At 49.6% G+C, this 22,034-nt stretch overlaps 7 protein-coding genes across 12 annotated transcripts; 1 reads left to right on the top strand and 6 right to left on the bottom strand.

Annotated features, from left to right (window-relative positions):
* Positions 1–144: 144 nt before the first annotated feature.
* Positions 145–1,681, bottom strand: FOXG_04261 (uncharacterized protein; the record flags this gene model as incomplete). The annotated part of the gene is made up of 2 exons (XM_018382222.1): positions 145–248; positions 304–1,681. 2 exons carry the CDS (start codon positions 1,679–1,681, stop codon positions 145–147), a joined length of 1,482 nt encoding a protein of 493 aa, XP_018238892.1.
* A 1,826-nt stretch (positions 1,682–3,507) lies between these two features.
* FOXG_04260 (uncharacterized protein) lies at positions 3,508–5,182 on the bottom strand. 2 transcript variants are annotated; one of them, XM_018382220.1, is made up of 3 exons: positions 4,487–5,182; positions 3,896–4,433; positions 3,508–3,840 (listed from the first exon to the last, which is right to left on the bottom strand). In XM_018382220.1, the coding sequence occupies exons 1-3, from the start codon at positions 4,698–4,700 to the stop codon at positions 3,798–3,800; spliced, it is 795 nt and encodes a 264-aa protein (XP_018238890.1). In that variant the 5' UTR covers positions 4,701–5,182; the 3' UTR covers positions 3,508–3,797. The 2 variants fall into 2 exon arrangements, with proteins under 2 accessions (XP_018238890.1, XP_018238891.1); XM_018382221.1 differs by having other exon boundaries at positions 3,508–4,433.
* A 770-nt stretch (positions 5,183–5,952) lies between these two features.
* FOXG_04259 (homeobox protein cut-like) lies at positions 5,953–8,840 on the bottom strand. Of its 2 annotated transcripts, XM_018382218.1 has the most exons (3): positions 8,518–8,840; positions 8,295–8,462; positions 5,953–8,245 (listed from the first exon to the last, which is right to left on the bottom strand). In XM_018382218.1, the coding sequence occupies exons 1-3, from the start codon at positions 8,627–8,629 to the stop codon at positions 6,357–6,359; spliced, it is 2,169 nt and encodes a 722-aa protein (XP_018238888.1). In that variant the 5' UTR covers positions 8,630–8,840; the 3' UTR covers positions 5,953–6,356. The 2 variants fall into 2 exon arrangements, with proteins under 2 accessions (XP_018238888.1, XP_018238889.1); XM_018382219.1 differs by having other exon boundaries at positions 5,953–8,462.
* A 165-nt stretch (positions 8,841–9,005) lies between these two features.
* FOXG_04258 (uncharacterized protein) lies at positions 9,006–14,491 on the top strand. 2 transcript variants are annotated; one of them, XM_018382216.1, is made up of 3 exons: positions 9,006–9,317; positions 9,379–9,803; positions 9,851–14,491. In XM_018382216.1, exons 1-3 carry the CDS (start codon positions 9,158–9,160, stop codon positions 12,845–12,847), a joined length of 3,582 nt encoding a protein of 1,193 aa, XP_018238886.1. In that variant the 5' UTR covers positions 9,006–9,157; the 3' UTR covers positions 12,848–14,491. The 2 variants fall into 2 exon arrangements, with proteins under 2 accessions (XP_018238886.1, XP_018238887.1); XM_018382217.1 differs by having other exon boundaries at positions 9,379–12,955.
* On the bottom strand, positions 12,802–14,517 carry FOXG_04257 (uncharacterized protein). The gene has a single exon (XM_018382215.1). The coding sequence runs from the start codon at positions 14,246–14,248 to the stop codon at positions 13,346–13,348; it is 903 nt and encodes a 300-aa protein (XP_018238885.1). The 5' UTR covers positions 14,249–14,517; the 3' UTR covers positions 12,802–13,345.
* An 85-nt stretch (positions 14,518–14,602) lies between these two features.
* FOXG_04256 (uncharacterized protein) lies at positions 14,603–16,351 on the bottom strand (the record flags this gene model as incomplete). The annotated part of the gene is made up of 5 exons (XM_018382214.1): positions 14,603–15,122; positions 15,190–15,590; positions 15,638–15,829; positions 15,882–16,143; positions 16,196–16,351. The coding sequence occupies 5 exons, from the start codon at positions 16,349–16,351 to the stop codon at positions 14,700–14,702; spliced, it is 1,434 nt and encodes a 477-aa protein (XP_018238884.1). The 3' UTR covers positions 14,603–14,699.
* A 180-nt stretch (positions 16,352–16,531) lies between these two features.
* Positions 16,532–21,451, bottom strand: FOXG_04255 (uncharacterized protein). Of its 3 annotated transcripts, XM_018382212.1 has the most exons (3): positions 20,564–21,451; positions 19,794–20,440; positions 16,532–19,130 (listed from the first exon to the last, which is right to left on the bottom strand). In XM_018382212.1, the coding sequence occupies exons 2-3, from the start codon at positions 20,308–20,310 to the stop codon at positions 17,722–17,724; spliced, it is 1,926 nt and encodes a 641-aa protein (XP_018238882.1). In that variant the 5' UTR covers positions 20,311–20,440; positions 20,564–21,451; the 3' UTR covers positions 16,532–17,721. The 3 variants fall into 3 exon arrangements, with proteins under 3 accessions (XP_018238882.1, XP_018238881.1, XP_018238883.1); XM_018382211.1 differs by having other exon boundaries at positions 19,794–21,451; XM_018382213.1 differs by having other exon boundaries at positions 16,532–20,440.
* Between the last annotated feature and the right edge of the window lie 583 nt (positions 21,452–22,034).

The raw sequence follows: 22,034 nt of genomic DNA, 5'->3' as shown, positions 1-22,034 counted from the left end.
GCTTCTCGAGTGTGGACAAAGCCATATTGCGTATTGTTTGCAAAAGGACATGCGGTGAGGCCCAGCAGTTCTTGAGTGACAAATGTTTAATAAAGGGTAACGCCAAGAGATCGTCCGTATTAGTTTTGGGGCTATCAATGCGAGTCATGAGTTGAGGCTGTTCAAAGAACGGTGCTGGGAGGATGTGGTGGTTCCGCTGATATGTCCCAGGAGCAAACTCTCCACCACAGATCCATTCAAAGTGAAGGCTTTCGATGTGGCGCTGAGCGCCAATGTAATTGTTAAGCAGCTGATAAACCTTACCAACAGCCTCGACAGGAGAAACTGTGTCATCTTCTACACAACCCGGGGCAGACTTGGAAACGCGTCGCCAGTCGGCAATAACACCTAGCGAAACATTGCTGAGAGACGATAGGTTCTGCCATAGCTCATGCCGACACAGGATATACACATGGCTACTGGGGATCTTGGCAATCGTGATGGTAGTAAGATTGTTGAAGCAGTTGTCTCGGGCATTGTCGATAAGGCCAATGACATAGGACTGAATCATGGCGCGATGCGCCCACTCGAGCTCGAGGAGCATTTCTTTTTGTGCTCTTGTGAGACTGGCGGGAATCAGCGGATGATTGGCCACCTCTGCGGTGGCGGGCTCGAAGTCAGCACGATGTGTGTTTTGTGCCATTACTCGTCTAGCTTCCATCTCATTGATAATGGTTGCTCTCTCATCAAAGTCAATTGTGTTGATGTTGGTGCCCTCAGTCTCCAACAGCATTAGCACAGCTTCGTTGATCTGGGCACCTGAATACCCAGCATCTGACGCCATCTTCTGCAGTACTGTTCGCTTGAAGCTAATGGGGTTCTCGAACACAGGCTTTCTAAAATCCTTGACCATCTCATTCAGGTCGGCCATGGTGACGATTGGTTGCTTCCGAGCTTGTGACTCAGAACCTGTGTGACGCCAATTCTGCGTTGCAAACACGGGATGGAGAGTGGTTGCACCTCGTGCGATGTGATCAGGCCCCGACAGAAATCCAAGACCAGCATCACAACAGAGTCCAAGATTTGTGACTTTGACCAAGCACTTAAGCGCCTCCTTCATGGCCTCAGTTTCGTCAGCCGTTTGTTCGAGACCCTCAAGATCAGTATATCGGTGGTAGGTGCCATGTGGCCAGCGGTATATACCCCAAAAAGAGGGAACAGCTTCTTGCGAAGGCTTCACTGGGGGGTATGAGAGCGTGTCCTCGTCAAGCTCCAAAGACAGCGCAAAGCGCCGGATGTGTGGACCAAAAGACTGGAAGATGCGCATCCCATTTGAGAGAAGAGCAGAGGATGTGCGCTTAAAGGCTCCGTTTTCATCACGATCCAACTTGCTGTAAAGCTCCGACTTGAAGGGCACGACAACATTTCGAAAGTACTGCGCAGAAACCTTGGCCTCGAATTCTTTACAGACAAGTCGCAAACATCTGACCTCGAGGCGGGTGAGGTACGAAATAATGATCTCGAAAATCTCAACCGGGATTTCGTTCGTGGGCCATGTAACGGCGGACATCGCTTGGGTTCGATCATGGGAATCTGACAGTTCAAGGAGAGCGGGCATTTCTTCGTCACACGACGGAGGAGCAGTGCTTGGTCTTCTCTGACTCAACGCCGGGTCGATGGCGTCAATCCAGTTGGAATCCATTATCACGATGGATCGACGGATTGCAAGTCTCGGTTTCGTAGACAGCGCTGTCAGAATATAATGACTGCGAGAATTAATGGTTGAGGCGATTTACTTTCGGTCGGGCGGAGGGTGAGTATGTCGTCAAGGTACTCTGATGGCGGGGCGTTGGAGCAGCGGGGACTGAATGGTGGTGATGATATGTAGAGAGAAAAGAGGACGAAGGCGTTTAATATGATGATGAAGAAGAAGAATAATAATAATTCGATGACAGGCAACAAGGACGAATGTTGAAGGCAAATAGCCGCCGGGGGTGTCTCTCTTTTGTCGTAACTAGGGTGAATAAATGAATGAATAAGTCCGTGATGTAGTACTCGGTCGGCTGCAGTCAAGACTGCAGGTGAACGAGCGGGTTGGATCGGATCGATGCGGCCAATGCCTGGTGGCAAACGTATGTAGTAGGTCTGGGGGAAAGTGAAATCGAGGGGACAGGGCCCTCGTCTCCCGGTAGTTGGTAGAATAGCTGTCGATCTATGCCGGGGTTAATTGTGCGATTGCGGCTCCGAGGGGAGAAAATTAATGAGTTGAAGATGGGGATGGCATGTTTATGTTTAGACGTTAACTAACCTAACCTTAGGATGTTTGTTTGTTTGTTTTTGTTTGTATATTTTTCGTCTGGGTGGCTGTAACGAAGCCAGATCTCCTACTGGAGCAAAAGACGTGCTGAGCTAGCTAGGTACAGGGAAACCCCGCTTCCTTCACCATCCAGCATACCAATGGCACAAAAGGTGCTGTATTTCTCAAGCCCGTCACCCGTCAGCGGGTTCGGGGGCAATCTATTGTCGAACTTTTTCCACCGACCAGAATTCTCTCGCGCATCACTACATCTGCCGACGCAGTCCACAATCTCCAGTAACCAAGTTGTAGCTCGTAGTCGACTGTCGCGGCGGCAGGGAAAAACCTCGGGAAGGAATCAGAGGCCGACGGTGCGGCTTGCCTTCAAAGGAGAAAAACCCATCGCAATCGGCGTCGTTGATCGGGAGGATGTCGCTACCGATGCCATGGGCATCGTCCTCCGATATCTAAGGCGTTCTGGTTCTGAGGTGCCGCCATTAGATCCGACAAAGGTGTTGTCAGAGAAGGCGAACTCTCCAAAATTCCTTCTCTGAAAACTGCTGTTAGGGAGCCGATAGCATCCCCGCAGTTTTGTGTGGTCGCGTGGCCTGCAGAAAATCCCGCTCCTAACACGGCACTAACAGTGCGTGCCAAGAAAGAATTTTTACAGGGGAGAGTTGCTAACCTTAGGATGTGGGGGGGAGACATGGGCAGTCCAGGGTAGCGAAGTATCCACTTTTGGAGAGTGCCTCAGTACCCCATCGGCCATGTTCCGTGCCACAAATGTACCTTCACGACAGGTGCAAAGCGAAACCGCCTACAAATCTTTGTACGGATACTGTATAACATTGGGTTATAGTGGACGTCTGTGTTAAACTCTATTAGGTTGCAGCCGTTAATATGGATGTATATTGCCTCTAGGAATTAGTTTTCATCGTACCTAGAGTTTACAAGATTTCGTGCCAGTTTTTAGTCGATATGTGAACAGCGTAAAGTCTATTCTTCTGTATTGCAGGTAACCGTTCCTCGCTGAGAACGCAGAGGCGTATTTTTGACTCTCTTAAGGAACTATTGGATGATGGAAATCATACTATAAAAGAAAGCTACACTGATGGTCGTCTTTTTTGCAGCTTCAATCCAACTTGAGTTCAGGGATCAGCCCTGTGGGCATCCCCATGGGGAGATCCATCAGAATACGATAGCCTGGAGCCCGGAGAATGCCGGAGATCATTAAGCTGTGTTGCAACATTAGAGGGATCAAATGCTTATGAAGTGCATCGCATGGTTATAATAATATGATTCGAAGTCATTAAAGATTTCCGCTCCGGTCAAACCCCCGACATACGGATTCACTCAAAAGAATCGAAGCTCAAGTCACAAGTTGAATTATTGACCTCCACATCGCTAACATCCGGGATATTACATGTCCAAAACAATACTATCTACGTGTATAAGAGAAGAATACCATCAAAGGCAAAATAATACCAATCCATGAAAATCCATTTGCTTCCTTTCTTTCACTTTACGCATCGTCTTCTTCAATATCGCCAGCCCAGAACCAATATCTGGTACAATGTTAGTCATCGTGCTCCGTACTCAATCTCGTAAAGAAGCACTTACAATGTGGCATATTGAACCTCGAATTCAGCATCCATACCCTGGCAAGTTGCAGGGGCGCTGCCACCAGCTGTTGTAGTTCGGTAGACTTCCTTCATCTTGTGGGTAGCACCCTCAATGGTGGTGAGTCTGAGCCATGGCACAGCATTCTCACCAAGCTGTCCCTTGGCAGAGAGAGATGGAGCAGGAGCGCTGCTGTTCTTTGCACATGGAGCCTCACCAATGTCTTGGTTGGGTGTGCGGAGGTCGAAGAAGGGCACACCGTCGGCGGTGAAATAATGGTGACCAGACTCAGCGAGAGATGCAGGGCCAAGCTTGTTGGCATCTGACAGAGGGAAGTGAACGGCCATTCCAGGGATGCGTTCGATCAGATCTGGGTACATAGCGGCGACGCAACTGCCGTTGAAGAGAGTGGCTACAGCACCAGTAGCAACGGGGGCTGATGAAGGCTTGCTGGTATCGCATGTATAGTTTTGCGTACCACGGCCGATAGCGACATGAGCCAGCTTCAGGCCCTTAGCCGGCGGAGGTAGTTGGCCATCTGAAATCACTGGTTAGCCAAAAGAGAACAAGCACTGAATAGTGGTGGCATACCAAGAGGCATCTTAGCTTGTGAGAGATCACAGACAGGAGCCATTCCATATGACTTGACTGCCTTGACCTTGTCCGCAACCAAATTGAAGTAACCAGACAATGACCCTAATGCGTCAATGGCGGATCCAGCATCGGTGACAGTAACAGTAGGATAGGTTGGTGCTGCAGAGGCAGTCACCGCGAGGACGGAAGTGACAAATGTTGATAATTGCATCTTGAACTTGTGTGTAGAGGTGTATGTGTGATGTGTACGATGTCGAGGGTATAAGCGTGTCGGTATCGTTTCGAGTCGTCAAGACGTATGCCGTTAAGAGAAACAGAACCCAAGAAACAACAAAAATGTTTATAGATAATCGACCGTAACGAGACTTGAGATAGAAAACTTGTTGACCCTAGGAAATAAGGAAATAACAGATAAAGGAAATAAGAGACAAAAAGGAAAAAAGAACGCTCAGCGTCTTTGAGTGTATACAGACAGACAAATGCAGAGAGATCTTTTCCTGCCTCTTTCTTTCTCAACACCGTCAGGCGACGAACCCATCTCTTAATATACCAGCCTTCCCCTCCAGCCAAGACCCTGTTACACGCGCTTAAGCGTACGGGCGGTAGGTCTGAGTAAATGGCCATGATTGGATTATCTGCCAAGATCTGGATACAAAAATAAACACCAGCCTTTTCCAATGTCTGAGATGGACATGCACGTCTGGCTCATATGTGATCCGGAAACAAGATTGAGTAACGAGAGCCAATCATTTGATTGTTGAAGAGTTGCCGGGGTTGTGATTGGTCAGAGGGATTAGTTTAAGCGCCTGGCTCGGGCGTCGGCATATGGATGCATGGGCGTTTAGAAATGGAGATGAGCACGAGGAAATGCCACGACAATGACAATTCCGCTTTCTTATGCACTTTGCCATGTGCGATCTGGGTTCGTGCAGTCGATTCTGTCATTGAAGAACGTTTACGATATAATACACAGACATATATCTGACCCTGCTCTCTAGACATAGACCGCCAGTTTACATGTATGGTGGTCTGTAGAGGTTATACATTCCCAGTCAGCAATGATGAGAGCCATTGCACTGCATTCTCTTTTCCGTATGACCACGTTGCTACGAAAACTCTCGAGTTCAAGTCACACTCCAGCCTCTCAATGTTACCCTCTCCATCTCCAAGCCAACCCAAGATCCCTTTAATAGATCCAAAGATCTCTCGGCGTCACTGACGAACCAACCTCGTCCCAGCATCAAAACATCCAAGACCTCCCAAGAAACGAGAAACAAAGTCCCTTGGCCAGAGTAAATTACATACAGGGCTTTGTGTAGCTTGCCGCCAGCCTGCAAGTCTCTGATTGGACCGCTGATCATGCATGTCTACGGGCCGCGATAAGCGGCCAGCGGCTGCAGAAAATAGCAACTGGCCCCGCGACCCCTCTTATTGGGACGGGCTATTTTCGCACATCAAGACGAATATAGCCAAGCTTCTATCGACATCATGACTTGCATGTTTTAGCGGACCTCAGAGACTGTCTAGAACAAGTCTGTCACATGTTTACTTGATTTTCTCTTGAGGAGGTTGCTTAGGTGGATCATGTTATGGTCTAATTCAAGGTTCTCACCACCCAACACAATAATACCATCCATCTTGGCATGGCATGGATCTCGCTTCCAACGCACGAGATATCACTTGCTTCCCTAATATGTACGGTATATAGCACGAGATCTCAGATATCCAATGACTCCACTGCCGATCCGGTCTTAACGCAGGTCTATCCTGATATTGATACAGTTCCATCTCCCGCGGAGATTCGTTGACACATTCCCTTTCCGGCTTTTGAGCAAAACACTTACAAAACAAGACGGCGCATCGCTCTCTACTTGGCAGGATCTTTAGGCGCTCCGTCCATTGGACTGCCAAGTGAGCCCCCAGCAACTCCAGCTGCCGCTGCCGCGGCGGACTCAAGATGAGTTACCCGCTGGACATCTGACGAACCGAGCCAATACAAAGTTACAAACACCAGCAAATGGAGCGCTACGCAGTATGCAGCAAACAAGTTTCGGCTGGTTCGCGAAGCAAGCACTGTGCGTGTCAATGAGTAGACTGCGCGTTCTGGTAGACTCATCCGTTTGTAGGCTCGAGCAGACTCTCGCCCACGGAAAGCTGCAAACGGAGAAATATTGGACTCGTATGCCTGGCGGTATCGGTCCATGGCGATGCCAGGATTGCCCGTTTCGCCAATTGACACTGTCGATGGGTTTGGATTCGCCCCGTACGCCGACGATGTCGCTGCGCCGCCTCCTCGGTTGTATGTTGAAACATATCTTGTCTTCTCGTAGAGATTCAGGTTGTCTTTCTGAAGCGCTGCGACTTCCTGGCGCAGCTGCGAGACTGTTCGGTGCGTATCTGACAGTTCTTCCTCAAGTTCTGCATTCTTCTTCTTATAACGGTCTCGCTGGGCCGTGACCATGGGCAACATGCCCGAGCCTCCTCCATAGACTCGTTCGCCGGGCTCGCCTCCTCCCATGCGGGGATCCATACCACTAATGATTGACGACGTTGGCGAGATTCTGCCACTCTTGCGGCCCATTGCCCGGGTGACATATGTTCCAGCTACAGATGCACCAGATGGGAATGCGTTGGCACCCTCCTCCTGGATTGTCTCCAAATCACTCTCCAGTTTCTGGTTGAGCTTCTGGGCTCGCTCCAATTCGGCGTTAGTTTTGGAGAGCTCCTCTTGAAGATCCTCCAGTCGACTTTGTAAATCGTTATGCGAAACACGTAGCACCGTCAACTCATCGCCCAACTTCTTGTTTCGCGCCAAGAGAAGCTTCTCGAGAGAATTGCCCTCCGCATCCTTTGCCTCAAGGTGCTCTCTTACTTCGTCATCGTCACCTGTGGAGAACTCAATACTCTTGAGAACCTCAAGCTCCTGCTTGATATCTTCGTAGTCACTCCATTTTTGAACCTTGCTCTTCAATGTGTCCCTCTCCTCCTTGAGAGTGTTCACTTCTCTTTCGATAGATCGCAACTTGCCATCCAATTCTCGTTTGAGACCCTCCTTCTCCACACGGGCGGCATCCAGCTTGCGGATCATAGACTGGTTCTCTGACCTCACACGCATATATCCCGGATCGTCCTCAAGACTTGTCTCAGGTTGTTGTTGGGCTGATGACTTGGCTTGTGCCAGCTCCAGCCGCATTTGTTCGTTTCGTGCCTCAACCTCAGCCAGGCGAGAGCTTGTGCGATCCAAATCTGCGTGGAGCATCTCAAGCTCAGCGCTCGAGACATGGTTGCGATGAGCCTCCTGGTCGTCGCCATTCTTGCCCAGGCGCTGGTTGACCTCGTAACTTGCGCGCATCTCGGTCAGAAGGCGCTCTTGCTTCTCCAGTTTATCTTCCAATGCCTTCTCTTTGGCCTCCCAGTTATCCGTCTTCTCCTCTAGCACAGCGTTCCACGACGTCTCAACTTCCTTAACACGGCTCTCTAGGTTCTCCTCTAACTCTCTTCGAACCTTTCGTTCATTCTGAAGCTTTGATTCGGTCTCTTCCAGTTGACTCGAAAGATTTGAAACATTCTCTTGGAGGTGCTGGTTTTCTTCGGTAATCTTTGGTAAGGTGTCTTCGGACAAGAGCATAGAATCGACTGAGGCCTCAAGAAGTGGGTACGGGTCTGGAGCATCAGAGAAAGATGCATATGTTTGAAGAAATGCCGAGTTGACAGACTTGGAGTGGTTCGTAAGGAGGTCGATAAAGGTCTGATAGGCTGTAATGATGTTAGTCTGTATCGGTGTAGGATAGTATCTTGTTGGCACATTTCAATAGTCCCTTGATTTCTGTAAGCTTGGCCGCATCGTCGAGCTTGCGGAATTCTTTAGTTTTTTGTGCGAGTTCTTTACGTTGGACAGTTGAGTCCCGCTGGTATGCGACAATGTCTGAAGCCGTATTGTCTAGATTCGACACAAGGGTTGTGAGATCGATGGCTACCCAGGCAATCTGTTAGTAACTGCTACCACTAGTGTTCGCTGGAAACCATACTTCTCCATGCTGATATCGCATGCTGAAATTTGTTCTCTCCTTCAAAGGTGGGCGCAGGCGTAGGGGCTTCAGTTGTGCTCGCCAGAGCGGCTTCGACGGCTGCGTCAGTCATGGCGTTGTATTGGGTTGATGATCAGGGGCGGCGCAAAGGAGTGGATATGGCAGCCTTGAACGCCGCGGACGTGTTAAAGCGAGTGTTTTGCAGTTGATACTATCGTTCAATGGTCGTAGGAGCTCGTTGCTGTCGTGATTAAATGGAAGCCATGAGGTTGTGCTGATAAATAGGAAGGAATGTGTTTCGTCTGCCTCCTTGATAACTTGGGGCCAGGTTGCGCGTGTCATACAAGCTTATTGGCCACGAGAGCTGTCAGGCTGATAACGCCAAGGTTACAGGGGCAGTTCCATGGACTGATCCCCCGCAGCCTTGCAGCTCAGTGAACACAGCCACTAATTATAAGCCCGGTGCCTATCCACTCAACATCCCGTCAGCTTCTAGAGCTTCAGGTACGTTGATCCACTTGACTGATGTCAACATACGCCAGCCAGCCTCGGGTGCCTGGATACAACGTTTTCGAACTCGAGGAGGCACAACACGACATACGCTGTTCGCTCAAATGATGCTGTTGATAACAACGTCGCTATGACATCAGATGGCTCAGGCGATGGGCCTTCAATTACAAGCCCAGGGCTAACCAGTCGCGAGGTTGGCCCTTATGTTCTCAGGACTTTATTGGACGAGGTACCACTTTCTGCAGACGGCTCCAAAGATGATATCAAGATCAACTGCGTAGACTATCTAGGTAAGTAGTTTCGGCATGGATACTGAGCGTTTGCGCTCATAGTTGACCTTTGCGCATGTAGATGCGAATCTGTACGTTGGCACATCTGCCTCAGAGCTGCTTCACTTCGTACAAATTCCACCAGACCCAAACGATCGATCTGGGCAACCCGTTTATATCCTCGCATCTCGACTATGTCCTCAATATGTCGAAACTCCAGGCACTCCGAACTCGCGACCCGGCGTTCAGCAAATCCTCCTACTACCTCGTGTCGGCAAAGCATGTATTCTATGCAATTGGACCGTCACTTTCTATTCCCTTCCCGAACTTAGCCCTGTTTTTGGAACAACTCTAGTCAAGAACTGTAGTTGGATAGGTGGCATTGATCTGAATGAGCCCTTGTTCGACGATGGAAGTGCAGAGAGAGGCGGAGGTGTCACTATCCTCCTCTCTCTTATGCGAAAGATCCAAGTCGTGCGTGTGGGCGAGGACGCGCGCGCTTTTAAGGTACGTATCAGCGCATAGAATGACTGCCCACCGCTTACGCAATAAAGAAAATCGACTTCTCTGGAAGCACCCTGTCAGTCCGTAGGGACTCAATCGCTTGTGTGGCAGACTCTAAGTCGTATGCGCTTATCGATGTGGAACAACAACTCAAGATCCCCTTGATGAGCATTTCATCCTTGGAAGAAACAACTTCGCCCAGTGAAATTGGACATGCTCAAAGCATTGGAGCGGATACAACAAGTGGGCTACTCCGAAGCTCCTCTTCGACCGGAAACCGCACATCTAGCGAAGCCCCAAGCCATAGTCGGAGCACAAGCTTGGGAGGTTCAATATTGGACAGTATCCGTCGACAAGATCATCGTGGCAACGAAGGTGAAGATTTCCTTGGTCGCAATACCTCGCCGCAGCCATCAGTAAGCCCCAGGCCATCAATGGAGAGAGCTTCAACACCAAATCCTCCTTCGCTCGATAAACCTCTCCCAGCTGCACCTTCGCCATCAGGCACTCCTTCTCAGTCGACTGACCCTCGGCCAAGACCTGGCTCCGTTTTTCTCAAGCCTCACATCACTTCTCCGACCCCTGACGAATTCCTGATTGTCACTGGAACTGACCCTTTGGAGCCGGGGATCGGCATGTTTGTAAATCTGGATGGCGATCCTACGAGGCCTACTCTCGAGTTTACCAGATACCCCAAAGAAGTCGTCGTAGATAGCCCGCCTTTAGATGCCAACTCATCACAACCATTGTCGATGCAGGAAGAAGATGGTTATGTTCTAGCCTCGATGACGAGAGAAAAGGATGGCTTGGAATATGGGCTAGAGATCCAAAGATTTGACGCGGGCTCAGACCCAAACCCACAGAAGTTCTGGTTGACAGCTAGAGAAGCTGATGGGGTCTATGGCATTCGTTCCCTTGCTGGCAGCGAAGAAACGCGATTTGATGAAATTGTTCAGAAATTGTCGCAAAGGCGATACACACCTTTCTCTGTTTCAATATCGCCTGGTACCCCTGATCCTTCATCTTCAGCCAAGACACCAGACTCGAGGACAGCGTTGTCAATAGAACACCTCTCGAAAGAGAAAGAGCTCTTTGACAGAAACATTGACTCACAGGACGAGGAATCATTGCCAGAAGAATGGGAGGCAAATCGTAATGCAGAAGGCGAGGAATTTGCTCGACAACTTGCCAAGGCTCAGGCAAGACTGGCAGTCTGGAGTGGAAGCCGCATCTGGTGGGCTATTCGCAATCCTTTACTTATACAACTTGACGCCGCCTTGGAAGCAGCTTGTGTCGGAGATATTTTTAACCCTGCCGAGCTGGACAGACAGGCGATATTCACCACTATTAACTCTATCAGGGGCCGGGAACCGCAAAGCGAGTTGGAATTTATGACTTATGGATATATACGGCAGAAAGCTGGCATCTTGCTTTTGACGAACTTACTAAAGTCTCCTGAAGACAAGCAGTTCACGGAAAAAGACATGAAAGCTCTTGAAGAAGTGCTGATCGAGAGTGGTCTTGACCCCAGAGTGGTTCTTTCGCTGATTCCTAGCGTTCGAAACGAGATAATAGAAGGCTCACGCGGGATCTGGATATATGGCGGCGTGAGGAGAACCGCCGATGCTTACCTCAGAAGCAGGGAGTTCCAGATGACATCAAAGGACAGTATTGGAACACTGGAGCCGAGGACGATGCACTTTCTTCGAAGATTTCTTGGAACATGGCGCAAGAAGAAAGGATTCGGCAGTGTGGCCGACGAGAGAGAAGTGTTTCATACAGTTGATGCCGCGCTGCTGCTCGTGCTTCTCGAGATTGATCAACACTCACCCAAGGGGTTGGGCAAGGGAGGCGTTGTGAGATCTGAGCTATACGAGATTGTGGATAAGGGCGTCGACTGCTTTGACCGCGCAGTCGATTTACTCGAAACATACCATCGACTCTTCGTGCTAAGTCGCCTGTACCAGAGCCGGAAACTGTCAGGAGATGTTCTGGCCACTTGGAGGCGGATTATCGAAGGCGAGCAGGACGTAGGGCAGGAACTCCGTGAAGGAGAGCAGCGAGTTCGCGAGTATCTGACCAAGATCAGCAGCCAGGCTCTTGTCCAAGAATATGGTGTGTGGCTTGCAAATCGCAACCCAAAGCTTGGTGTTCAAGTTTTTACTGAAGACAAGGGACGAGCACCCAAATTTGAGCCCGCGCAAGCCGTTGCAATCTTGCGAGAGGAAGCACCTGATGCAGTAAAGTACTACCTCGAGCACTTGGTCTTTGGTAAAGGCCATACCACCTATATCAACGATCTGATGGCGTACTACCTTGACGTGGTCGTTTACGATTTAGAGTCATCTGATGAGAGCCAAACTTTGGTCAGAGCGACATATGAGGCATACCGCGGTTTGCAGCCTCCTAAGCCTGCATACAGCCACTTCCTTCGGGACAACGCCCCAGACGACAACGAGGTCTGGCACAGCCGTTTGAGGCTACTTCAACTCTTGGGCGAAGCCAATGATTATGACGCAGCAGCAATAAGAGATCGAATCTCTAAACTGCCTGATGATCTTTTGGTGCCCGAGACCATCATACTTGCTGGCCGAGAATGCAAACACGGCGATGCCCTACGCCTTCTGGTCCACAACTTGGGCGACTATGATACCGCAGTTTCATATTGTCTACGAGGTGGCGCAAGCACAACTGGCGCAGCTCCATCTCAACGACCATCTTTTGAGGAACAACGCCGCCTTTTTAACGTTGTTCTCCATGAGTTGCTCACTCTTGAAAACATCAGCGATCGTCTCGAGCAGACTGGAGCGCTCCTGGAGCGGTTTGGCGGCTGGTTCGAGATTGACGACGTACTCAGTCTTATCCCTGATGACTGGTCTGTCGACATTATCGCAGGCTTCTTAGTTGGAGCACTTAAGCGTCTTGTGGGAGAGCGGCACGAAGCGATGCTGACCCGCGCCCTGAGCGGAGCGCAAAACTTGCGCGTAAGCTACGATCGCGTTGCCAAGATTGATGAGAAGGGGCCGAGCATTGAAGCTTCGAATTAATATGTCCCCAGCCAAGTAAGCTGGGCTGTTTCATTTTATAAAGAGGGGGATCCATAGCAAGCGTATGTACAGAGAATATATACATCATAATTCTGGGGCATTGCCTATCTATCCTTGATATCGTGATCATATGCATCTAACACATTTGTATCTTCGTACAGTTTAAGCTTTTCCTCACTTCGCATGATTTGTCTACCACTCTAACCAGTCACCCTCCAACTGTTGTTTTTACAACCGGAGAGCGTCCATCTTACTCCGTATCCGCCCCTCACGAAGTCGTCGCTCCGCCTCATTCTGCGGGCGGTAGTCGAGTCGTCTCAGGGAGGAGAGCCAATCAATGAAGTAGAGAAGACGCAACTAGAAGAATTGTCTTACTCCGCCATGATGAGCTCAAGTGGTTCCCGGAGCCCGAGCGTAAGGTAGTCATGGTATTTAAAGCCTCTTCTTTTCCTTCTTACTCAATGAATTTGCCGGGCTTCTCGACGTCTCATATAAGCCTCATGATATCGAAATCCACTTCAGCGAAGCGACAACGAGCCATCTCTTGCGCACCGTAATGTCGTCCTCACGCTCAATATCCCATACTCTCTCTTCGCCGTTACAATCTCTCTCCCAGATCCTTTCAACCTCGAGTCCGACCTTCTGAAGCGCCGCTGCATCATAAAATCCGCTCATCTTTGTTCGGCCAGTATGGAAACCAGCGACAACCCAACACCGGGCCTCGGGGGTTTGCTTAAGGAAGTGGGCGATGGAGCGGTGTAGGTTTTCGTGCTGCCAGGGCATCCAGAGACAATCGGCAGCGATGACACGGTCGAATGAGTGAGCAGCTGATGCGCTGAATGGATCTTCGAGCTCACCCCAGGAATGGCCTTGGACGGAGACTGCGGAAAAGGGGGTTGTCTCGGCACCGGCGGGTGATAGAGAGGGCTGGATGTTGCGAGCGACGTTCGTGCTAAGGGTTTTGAGGACGGGCTCAGCTGGATAGTCTGTGACAACGACACGCTTTGCGCCTAGCAGGCCACCCATGATACTCGGCAACGCGGTTCCGGCTCCGAGCTCAAGAGTCTCAAGTCCCTTCACGCTGAATGAAATGATGTCCTGTGCCTCACGAGGCTTCTCAAGAGGAATGCTGAGAGAGTCGGCCTCGATGAACTCGGCGAGCAGAAGTGAAGCGTTCCAGAGGTAATGTGAGAATAGCTTGCGGTCATCCTCCTTCACAGGGTCGGCGAGGTCGATAACAAGAGGCTTGGGGAGATGAGGTGAGGCATATGAGAGGTTGTGTTCCGCATCGCCGTGTTGATTTGTGATATCGTCGGGGAAGATGACGCCCAAGGAAGTTGAAAGATAGTCTTCTGGACTATCGGCCTCCCCGTTAACGGAGATACGCCAGGTAAGAGACATGACCTTATTAAAATAGATCCCCTCGAATGTAATATCAATGTGAAGATTTTTGTACTTGGTGTAGATGCCGAACCAGCTCCGATGATCTGACTCGATCTCACTCAGACAGTTCTCCGATATGGCGTATTATATGACAGATATCGAATAGCTCAGACAGATGCAAATAATAATATGGCTATGGGAATGTATAGATGAAGATCTGTCGGAATAAGGATGATGAGAGTAAACTTAGGTAGGCGTGAATGATAGTGGGAGGGGCATTAAGAAAATTTGCCTAACTCCGACCGCTTTTTTTTGGAGACTACCTTACCTACCTAAGGTAATGTAATGGCCTTATCGGGAATACGACTCATGCTACACAATAACAAACATGATGTATTAATTGCTTATAACGTCGCGGACTGTGTTTACTCTGTGCCATTCTTGACTGCCTTCGTCAAAGAAATTGGTCCTAGACAGAGTTGGAGTTGTCAGCACACGAAAAGGCAGCTGATCCTCCTGACACCTTATAAGAGTCAATAACACCAATAACAGATCCATATGTTCCAGCAATCATCAGAAACATTCCAGAAAGGATGATAAAACTGCTCCATATAACCATGAGAATCCACTTTAGAGATCTCTCCTGCTTGCCTGCGCTCCAGTTATCGTATAACCAGAAGCAACCATATGGCTGAAACGTTTGCAGTGTACCTAGGAGAGCTCCAACAAGAGACACGAGACTTCCAAAAACAGGGATTGCACTCGCTATTATGTAGGCTAACAAGGCTGCAGCAAAGGTCAGGCCTAGCCATGTAGCCCAGTGAGTGAGGGTGTTGGCTGTGAGATGCCTCGAGCCTCGAAGGACTCGAACGAACACGTATTTTCCTGTAACCTATAGAGCTTTTGTATCAGTACTCATTTTGTTCTAAGGCTGAATTTTATTCATATCAAGTACTTACATGAGCATTGATGGTTGCACCAACGATCAGACCTGGCAAAGCAAGGCCGTAAGCAACTTGCTTAATAGTCTTGCCAGCCGATCCCAGAGCAGGCGAGGCAACATAGGAGCCACAGTAGTAGTAGATAATAACTCCCACAATGATATATGTCGCAGTTGCAACGGACTGGCAGAGGAGCATCGCTTTGGTATAATGGCGCGGATCGCGCATCTCTGCAGCAATAGGGAAGAATAGGGGCGTGCCAGCATAGGCAAAGACCATTGTCGAGAGAGCCGACATTGCTTCTGTGAAGCTCGGTTTGTTATATAGCTTGTAATCGGACTTCCATTCGTCTTCGAGGGTCATCTTTGGAGCTGCTGAGGGCCGGTCTTGGATGCTGACGGCGATGGTGACGACATAGACTGATTCTGTCAGTTTGAATGACAACTTTGAGAGGTACTCAACTTACCACCTGCCATGAGAGAGATCACTCCAACCCATGCCAGCCAACTTATGCGGCCCAGGGTGCGAATGCTTGCACATAGAAAGACGATCATGGCGGCTACTGCGACAAAGGTAGCTGTGCATGTCCCATGCATCGACAAAGCGTTGAAACTGATGGAGATACCCAATATTCCCGATGCAGAAGCAAATATGGTAACTTTTACAGTCATTGTCAGCAGCGAACTCAAACGCTGGGTGTCATCACTTACACAAAGCAAAGCTGATTCCTAGGAACTCTTGTCCAAAACGTCCAAACAAGATACCGCCTGCATCATCAATACCGTATACCTCACGGTGTTTAAGCTTGAATGTTCCAATGATATAGTCTGACCAAGTGGTGATGCCTCCAATGACGAGCAGACATATGAGTCCGGGGATAAGACCCAGAGTGTGGAACGCCGATGGGATCGAGAGGATGCCCAGACCGATTTGGGTCTTCATCATAAGTGCAGAAGTGCCTAGCCAACCAACCTGTTGGCGTCAGTATTTGATACGGCAAGAAATATGTGTGGGAAGCACTTACATCTCGGTAGTTGGGTCCATCTTCTGTGATATCGCCAAAGACCTCATCATGAGCTACGGTTGGGCGAGCCTCGACGTGATTCAGACCTTCTTGTGAAAGAATTGGCACTGGATCCAAGCCCCTAGGCTCTCGATTGTTGGCGTGTACGATACCCATGTTGCTTTCTTATCCAGAAGAAAATAAGAAGAATGAAATGTTGCCAAGATCAAAATGATAGTTGACCGTATATATCCTTTCAATATCTCCCCTCACGTATTCGGCCCGCCAGAACTCTACTCTCTGGACCCTGAACGCTCATTGCTCCCCTATAAACTTTCTCGATGCTCACATGGCGTTTCGCGTTTCTATGATGAAGTGGTTTTACCGTATCAGAGTATCTCTATCATCTTGAATGTCCAGCTCAGGCATTCATATCTCCTCTAAGCCTATCAGAGCGGAATGCAGAAATTACTATTCCTTAAGAAGTCCATTCTCAAGACTCCTGTGTTACTCAAGATTGGCCAATTTCCTTAATCTATTTGCTTCGCCGTGAGGGGACGACTGCATAAAGTTCGTGGCTGTATTGTAATAATGTACTCGTATCATCTCAACTGGCCCACTGGTCTTTTGCATCTTCGTCGGGTGTTTGGGGTCACGTTTCTACCTATTAAAGCATGCAATAAAAAGTCATGCGTCTTAATTATAGCCTGCAATAGAAATCTCAGACTAGGTTTAGATGATTTTAGGGCTTGCTCATCCTCAGTTTTGATCGCCTTATCAAGTTTTTTCCACCTCTTATTAATTAATCAGAAGCATGATATATTTCTAGTGGAACTCTTCCTGCCAGCTGTCTAGGTAGTTATGGATCATCATGAAGTCTAGCAAGATGCTGAGACTCGTTCCACTAACTGCTCCAACGGCATGTCAGATCGGGGTATTAATAAGTAGTATTATCATATTAGTGCTCATATTATACATCCTTGTTTCAGCTACTGATGCCATCAAAAACTCCCATGCCCTGAAACATACACGCAAGTCCATTCCAGTCCAAGTATTTTGTACAATAAATTCAGCAGACACTCAAAGAAAACACCAATCACGATATAACAAACAGTGCTTGAACAATATGCAGATTAGGACAAAGTCCTCGAATAAGTATTGCTGTCAAGATAGTCCATTATTGTCATTAAGCCATCAATGGGTGAGGTACCAGTCCAAATCCCAGATAAAACAACAGTAAAAACATGGGTATCGATATGTCAACTCCATGGCGCAAATCAGTTCCCTTTCCTTTCCTTTCCTTTCCTTTGCCTCGAAACCCTCATCCTATGTCTCTTCATAAGCGGATGTGTCCTGTTTCCCAAACCCAAACCTAAACCCAGTCGTGAATATTGTCCGTGAAATATCCGGATGTTCCCTTTTTCTAATACAGTCCCGCTTACGCCGCGCCCATTATGCTTTTTTTTCGATATGTTTTTGTTCGTATACTTTGAGAGAGGGGTTGTAGTTGGTGATCGTAGGTGTGTGTGATCGATGACGCCGAGTCGTTATAGAGTAGTAGTGGTGGTGTTGGCGGTGAGCATTTGCTGCATCTCCTTGAGCTGCTCAGCAGTAGGGTCGTCGGAGATCCAAGGACCCTTCTCTTCCTCAGTGGCACCGTGGAAGCCAGCAGCTCGCTTGAGAGTTTGGACGTCGAGGTCGGTGACATAAGACTTGCCATCAGACAGCTTGATGCGGACCTCGTGGTCGGTGGAGAGCATCATGTCGTCCTTGGCAAGACGACGAGGGCCATCAAAGACAGCCATGACACGCTTCTTCATGGTCATCTGGCCCTTATCAAAACCCCAGGATGATGGGTAGTCGCGACGGTTCTTGCGGCTGCGAGTCTTGGTTCCCAAGGGAACACCACCGCGGGAGTGAGTGACACCGCGAGACTTCTGGACACCGTTGGCTGGGTTGCCCTTCTTTCTGGTGGCAGGGGAGGAGTTGCTTCGGGGAGAGCTATCATCATCATCGTCGCCACTGTCGGCATCTTCATCATCATGGTTTGCCATGACAGTGTCTGTGGTAGTGGGGAGGTTGTTCTTCTCCAGAGTCTGGTGAACATCCTTATCGTTCTCAACCTCGGCAAGGCGCTTAGCGTTAATAGCTTCAGCAGGGTCCTCTTGCTGAACAATGCGCAGCACACAGTCGTCAAGATGCTCGTAGAAGTCCTGGGCATTGGAGAAGGTCTGTGAGCAAGTGCTACACTTGCCAGTGGCATCAGGAGCATAGCCAGTCAGCTTCTTGTTTGAGTTGGCACCTGCAGAAGACTTCTTTCGGCTGTTAGGTGGAGTCTGCTCAACACCATGAACTGCAGTCAAGTGGCGCTTGAAGACGTCGGCACGGTTAAAGGACTTCTCCGCAGCAGAGCCGGAGCCTGGGCAGAAGCCGCAGACCATTGTGCCTTTGTAGTGTGTGAGAGTGTGACGGTTCTTGTCATACTTGCGAGCAAAACCCTTTGTGTGGTACTCGCAGGTCTGAATGGGGCACTTCTCAGGACGCTCAGTCTGGTGAGTGAGCATGTGAGCCTTCAGGTCCTTGAAGGTCTTGCCGCAGTCGGGATAGGTGCATCTCTGCTTCTCCTTAGACTCGTCGCTGCTATACTCGCCTGGTGTAGGTGGGACGAATTGGGTGACGCTTGGGGCACGGATATGGTTATGGTTCTGAGTTTGACTGTGGTTATCCATTGGTGCACCGTAAGGGCTGCTAGGAAAAGTGGATTGGAAGTTTGTGGTTTGGAGAAAAGGTGAAGAGCTATTGGTCCTCATCATGTGAGGTTGAGGCGAAGAGGAAGAGGCAGAAGGAGAAGTGGGATATGTGTGATGAGGATTGGCATTGGTTTGCTGGAAGTGACTGTCATAGGGAGGGATCCCCATAGGAGGACGAGTAAGCTCTGGATGAATCAGAGATGGGTCTGTCATGATAGAGAAACCTGGTTAGCGATCTACTACGGTAACAGTACAGAGACAGAACAGGCAGTTCAGTGCTGCTCAGGAACGGAACGGAGAGTGGTGGGAGTTTGGGATGGTCGCGAATGATAGAGATTGCAACGTCAAGTCAGCTGAGCTAGGCCCAAGATGGGTTTCCAGCTGGCCACTGCCGATGAAAAGCAAGCAAAATCGCCAATCGTTTGACAGCGGAGAGGTGACATCAAGCGCCGATTGGGTTGACGTGTGTAATGTCTCAGTTGACAACGGAAGAGCCCACAGGCTAAATCGTTGTTTAAGAAGACATGAACGTATGATGGGAAGTGGGACGTGATTGCAAGGGATAAACTCTAAGAGGAAGCAGAGAGAATGACAAGATGATGATCGGCCACCTTCAACTCGGCTCAAGCTGAACTCAATGAGCCAAGAGAGCCGACGACCTAGTAGAGACAGGCGCAAGCGCAAGCGCAATCCGACACATCGTTTTGTCATATTCAAAGCAGCGAACCGAGCAGGGGTTCAGAGGCACTAAGCATCTGGTGGTGGGGAAGAGGCCTCAGTCTGGGTCTCTCTCTCTGCCAATGCCCTTGCGAGGCAGGGGGAAAGGGATCGCCGAACTCGAAGCGAGTAAGAAATAGCTCTGAACTTACCAACAAAAGCCTTTGCTGCCGGGAAATCGAAGCTGAGCTCGTCCATTCCGGAGCTAGGAAACGACGCAAAATCGGATCCGATGTAGTCACTGCCCACAATTGTAGGCTGGAGCCCGAGGCCTTGGGGAGCCCACTCAGGCATTGCACCCATTTGGCCATGGTTTGATTGGGGAGATCCAATTGCCGAAGACGTTGTTGACGCTGCCGAGGCTGTGGAAAGGCTTGATGAAGGGAGTCTCATGTCTGAAGATTCATCTGTGTACATGCTGGGTGATGCGCGGCTGTTTAGCATGTAGTTGGGGGCCTCGGCGTACAATGAGGGCTCGACAAAGCCCATGGATGAAGCAAATGCATCTTGGCTGCCGCTCTGCTGTTGGAAGCCAAAGGCATCAGCAGGGATGCTCACGTCCATGGGTCCCGAAGTGAAGATGACGTTGGAGTCCGTATATCGGGCAAAGTCCTCGGCGTCGGAGTGATGAGGGAACATGGCGAATGATGTTTCTGTCAAGGCTGTCATGATGTCTGTGGAAGAAGGGCGGAAGACAGAGGTTTGAATGTCGGCAAGGTGAAGATGGGAGTTGTGGTGGTCAAGGTGAGGACGGGCTTGAAGCAGTTATAGCTCAAGCTCGGGTTGCAATCACCTTTATCTATAATCGCAACACAAAATGTCAGGTTCAGAGCTCCAAGTCAAGGGGGAAAGAGTGGCAGAAGCGGGGATTTTTCTCAACGTCGAGGCAAAGAATGAGTGGACGTAACCCGGGGAAGCTTACCTGCACTTCGCATTCCAGAAACGGAGTGAGGCTTGAGGTGAGTCGAAGTCTCGAGGGTCTGAGATGTTTCTGGTGGATGTGGGTTTAGACACGGGAAACAATCTTCTTCTGGTCGATTTCCTGGCCTGGAACTCGTGTGCTATTGACGAACTTTTCTGTGTTTCGAGAAGGAGGAGTGTTGCCAGGGTCCAATTAAGAATGCTCAGTTCACCAAAATATGTTTGAGAAGAGTTGTCTCAAGGTGTTCGTGGTGAAGGTGAAGTTAGAGATGAGGGTGATGTTAGTGCTCGGTGGATGGTGGGAGGAGCACTATAGGTCGAAGTATCCAGAGACCAGTTGTTAGACTGGTCTTATCGTCTCGGAGAGGACAGACAATGGTCTTTAAAAGAAACACTGTCGTGATAGATTGACCCTTTAAGGTTGTCGCTGTCGAGTAGCAAGCTCTTGCAAGACCCAGCGAGAGGGTTGGGGGCTGCCAACGTAGATATAGTCAAGGCACCACCACTGCACCTGCATTCGGGCCCCGTCCGCGATGGATCGGCTCTCTCCAGTTGACAGACAACTTGAGAGGAGGCTGCTGGGGTAGAGAGTGTCCCAGAGGTGAAAGCCATGTACGATACATCGGCCGGTACATTGGTAGGGCCTAGCTCACTCTAACCTCAAGCCTCTAGGGCCCAGCAATTGAAGCCAGTCCAGGGGAGGGAACCAGGGGGGGAGGGTGAGCCCACCACCCCATCACGAGCCAGCTAGCTCAAGCCCAAGCCTTGTTGACCAGGCCTAAAAAAGACGAGGAGGGTGTGTGTGTACAGGACGGACAGCACAGCCGTGGGGAGGTCTAAAACAAAAGGTAAGAAGGAAAAAACAAGTCCAACTCCATAAAATGGCAGAGACAGAAACAGAGACAGAGGCACGCCAGCGGCCCAGCGCCATGCAGCGCCAAATAGCGCCAGCCTGCCTCAGAGTGTAAGGACCAGGGAGAGAAGAGAGACGGCACATTGATTCATTCAGTTACTCAATTGAAATGTGCCTGCCGTAAAGTACGGTCGATATATGTACGCATGTACTGTACAATACAATCCTGGACTGTGTGGACAATTCCAGACTTTGATATTCAAGACATGTTGCATCCATGTCTTGGGGGCCCTGGATTTCGGGAGGATCATTATCATTGAGGGGGAGCAGGGACAATGATTGAGGCGTATCGCCTCCCGCCTTTTCTTATTGCGAGATACGGAGAAAAATCGCTCCTTGAAGAAAATGGTCCGCCATGTATCACCGCCCTCAATAATTACCTGGAGTTGCGGCTTTGTCTGTCCTTGACGTCGAAAAGGCGGAGGTTACAGAGCAGAGTAACGTTTTGGTACGGAAACATGGGGTGAACCAAAGACCCGACCGAGGCGTGTGCGTGAGAAAACAAATTGATCTACGAAGACGTCAATGAAAGAAACTTGCGTCGTGAGTAGCAGTACAA

This window comes from Fusarium oxysporum, chromosome 4 (genome assembly GCF_000149955.1).
Source record: "Fusarium oxysporum f. sp. lycopersici 4287 chromosome 4, whole genome shotgun sequence".
In the NCBI taxonomy this organism is placed as follows: Eukaryota; Fungi; Ascomycota; class Sordariomycetes; order Hypocreales; family Nectriaceae; genus Fusarium; species Fusarium oxysporum.
The sequence above is the reverse complement of the archived record's forward strand: the minus strand, read 5'-3'. Positions and strand labels throughout refer to the sequence as shown.

Excerpts from the sequence above, each read along its gene's own strand:
- FOXG_04260 (XM_018382220.1), bottom strand. The coding sequence starts at position 4,700 with ATGCAATTATCAACATTTGTCACTTCCGTCCTCGCGGTGACTGCCTCT. Across the intron at positions 4,434-4,486 it reads ACAAGCTAAGATGCCTCTTG|ATGGCCAACTACCTCCGCCG; the intron begins GTATGCCACCAC and ends CAGTGATTTCAG. Across the intron at positions 3,841-3,895 it reads GAGGTTCAATATGCCACATT|ATATTGGTTCTGGGCTGGCG; the intron begins GTAAGTGCTTCT and ends ACATTGTACCAG.
- FOXG_04255 (XM_018382211.1), bottom strand. The coding sequence starts at position 20,310 with ATGACAGCCTTGACAGAAACATCATTCGCCATGTTCCCTCATCACTCC. Across the intron at positions 19,131-19,793 it reads GGCAGCAAAGGCTTTTGTTG|ACCCATCTCTGATTCATCCA; the intron begins GTAAGTTCAGAG and ends CTATCATGACAG.
- FOXG_04257 (XM_018382215.1), bottom strand. The coding sequence starts at position 14,248 with ATGTCTCTTACCTGGCGTATCTCCGTTAACGGGGAGGCCGATAGTCCA.
- FOXG_04258 (XM_018382216.1), top strand. The coding sequence starts at position 9,158 with ATGACATCAGATGGCTCAGGCGATGGGCCTTCAATTACAAGCCCAGGG. Across the intron at positions 9,318-9,378 it reads CAACTGCGTAGACTATCTAG|ATGCGAATCTGTACGTTGGC; the intron begins GTAAGTAGTTTC and ends TTGCGCATGTAG. Across the intron at positions 9,804-9,850 it reads AGGACGCGCGCGCTTTTAAG|AAAATCGACTTCTCTGGAAG; the intron begins GTACGTATCAGC and ends TACGCAATAAAG.
- FOXG_04259 (XM_018382218.1), bottom strand. The coding sequence starts at position 8,629 with ATGACTGACGCAGCCGTCGAAGCCGCTCTGGCGAGCACAACTGAAGCC. Across the intron at positions 8,463-8,517 it reads TGCGATATCAGCATGGAGAA|CCATCGATCTCACAACCCTT; the intron begins GTATGGTTTCCA and ends TTGCCTGGGTAG. Across the intron at positions 8,246-8,294 it reads AATCAAGGGACTATTGAAAT|CCTATCAGACCTTTATCGAC; the intron begins GTGCCAACAAGA and ends ACATCATTACAG.